General features: G+C 52.1%; 1 protein-coding gene across 1 annotated transcript; it reads left to right on the top strand.

Annotated features, from left to right (window-relative positions):
- The first annotated feature begins 934 nt into the window (after positions 1 to 934).
- Positions 935 to 1,711, top strand: LOC135389655 (uncharacterized). The gene has a single exon (XM_064619689.1). The coding sequence runs from the start codon at positions 935 to 937 to the stop codon at positions 1,709 to 1,711; it is 777 nt and encodes a 258-aa protein (XP_064475759.1).
- Positions 1,712 to 1,978: the final 267 nt, after the last annotated feature.

Raw genomic sequence — 1,978 nt, 5'->3', positions numbered from 1 at the left:
AACTTAAAAATGACATAGTTTGACAAACAATCCACTGCACACACTGTCATTCTCCAGGAATTCCTGGAGATTCACCATAAATTCCGGAACCACCATGCAATCTACACTGACGGAACCAAAGTAAGCTATGGTGTGGCGGCCGTTGCCCTTGAAGATGATTCTATTATGACGGCACGCATGAACACGAACGCCACAGTTTTCACCGCAGAGCTTTACGCGATTCTCCTGGCTCTGCGGCACATTCAACAAAACGACCTTCAAAATTCAGTTATTTACTCTGATGTGCTAAGCTCTGTGAGTGCGCTGCTTTCATGCTCTGACAGCAAGAATCACCTCGTCAAGCGAGTACGGGCGCTTGCGACTCAGCTTTGTTCCCGATGCTCTTCAATCTGTCTCTGCTGGGTACCCAGCCACAAAGGGATCCCGGGGAATGAACGAGCCGACCGTGGGGCTCGGCGAGCGTTGGCACACGAGGAGAGTAGTACTTAGTCTGGTCCTATAAGCGGGGAGTCCAAACTACGGCACCCCTGCCCTGAGCCCTGCGCGTATTTTTCCCTGCGTGTGCGGAGGGTTGTCCGCGTGATTATCGGCGGGGGGAGGGCTGCGTGCGCGCTTACCCTCTCACATTTTTCAGCCTGGGCCGGCTTCTTTCGACATTTTTGAGCCTTGGCCGACTTGGTTCGCGTATTTTTTTACGCACCCGGTGGGCGGCGCTCGGGTGGAGGCGCTTACCGGTGGGTGGCGCGTGACTGGAGGGCTGCGTGCGCACTTACCCTTCAGCCTGGGTCGACTTCTTTCGTCACACGTGGGCCGACTTCACATATTTTTTCCGATACAACAGGTGTGCAGTAGGCTGTTCACATGCAAAGGATAGCCATACACAAAAGTACAAGTGAAAATCAACCAGGGAAAGTCAAGCCTCCCTCCTTTGGCCATGAGACAGCACTGCCTCGAATTGATGGAAAGGCACAAAGGTCGTGTAGCCATCTTCACCGACGGATCCACGACTCTATCCGGGTCTGCTTCCGCATTTGTAATACCAGAGCACAAGACGGAAGGCATAGCACGATTGTCTCACAGGACCTCATCGACGACAGCGGAGCTGGTAGCCGTACAGCTAGCCATGACTTACCTTGCCACGCTCGAGCTGCCTGTGCAATGGATCGTGTACTGCGACTCTAAAGCCGGCCTTGAAGCTATCTCATCGTTCTTGGAAAAAGGCCGTACGGCGTCAACAGTACGAGACCTCCTGTTAGGCTATCGCAAGTGCACCGACATCGGTCACGACGTCATTCTTCAGCGGATACCTGGCCATATTGGCATAAGTGGTAACGAGAAGGCGGACGAAATGGCGAACATCGCACACCTGTCATCAACAGAATATCTTGTCACGTTTTCTAGGCAGGACATCAAATCTCTCCTAAAATCTATGACTGATGACATCCGCAGGACAAAATGGCACCAAGACGACAGTGGTCCGTCACTGCTGCGCACACTAGACCCGGAGCTGAATATTACAATACCTTCAAAAACGCCCAGACACATAGAAACTCTCATGCATCGTTTACGCCTGAATGTGCCCTATGGTCGCCAGTTCCTTCATAAAGTGGGCAAGGTGGACTCACCCAACTGTCTACTGTGCGGGACGTGGAAAACACTGAACATATCACCATGCATTGTCCAAAACATGCTGCACAAAGAGGCATCTTGAGGCAGACCCTTGGCCATCTCGACAGCAGGGACTTCAGCATAGAGAAAGTCTTAGGCGTATGGGACGCTAACCACAGGGACACGGCCTTCAATGCTCTTGTCAATTTCATTGTGAAATCTGGACTAGAAACCCTATACTAGACGAAGCGTGGACATTACTATGATCCTTGATGTGAACGGCGCGCTCGGTCCTGCGTTGTCGCGGTCGAGACGGTCACCCAGGTGAACTGTGGTGTGGTGCAATCGTACCGTTTCCTTTCTTTTTTCT

The sequence above is a fragment of the Ornithodoros turicata genome, chromosome 3, assembly GCF_037126465.1.
Source record: "Ornithodoros turicata isolate Travis chromosome 3, ASM3712646v1, whole genome shotgun sequence".
NCBI classification, from domain to species: domain Eukaryota; kingdom Metazoa; phylum Arthropoda; class Arachnida; order Ixodida; family Argasidae; genus Ornithodoros; species Ornithodoros turicata.
This window is presented reverse-complemented; position numbering and strand designations above follow the sequence as displayed.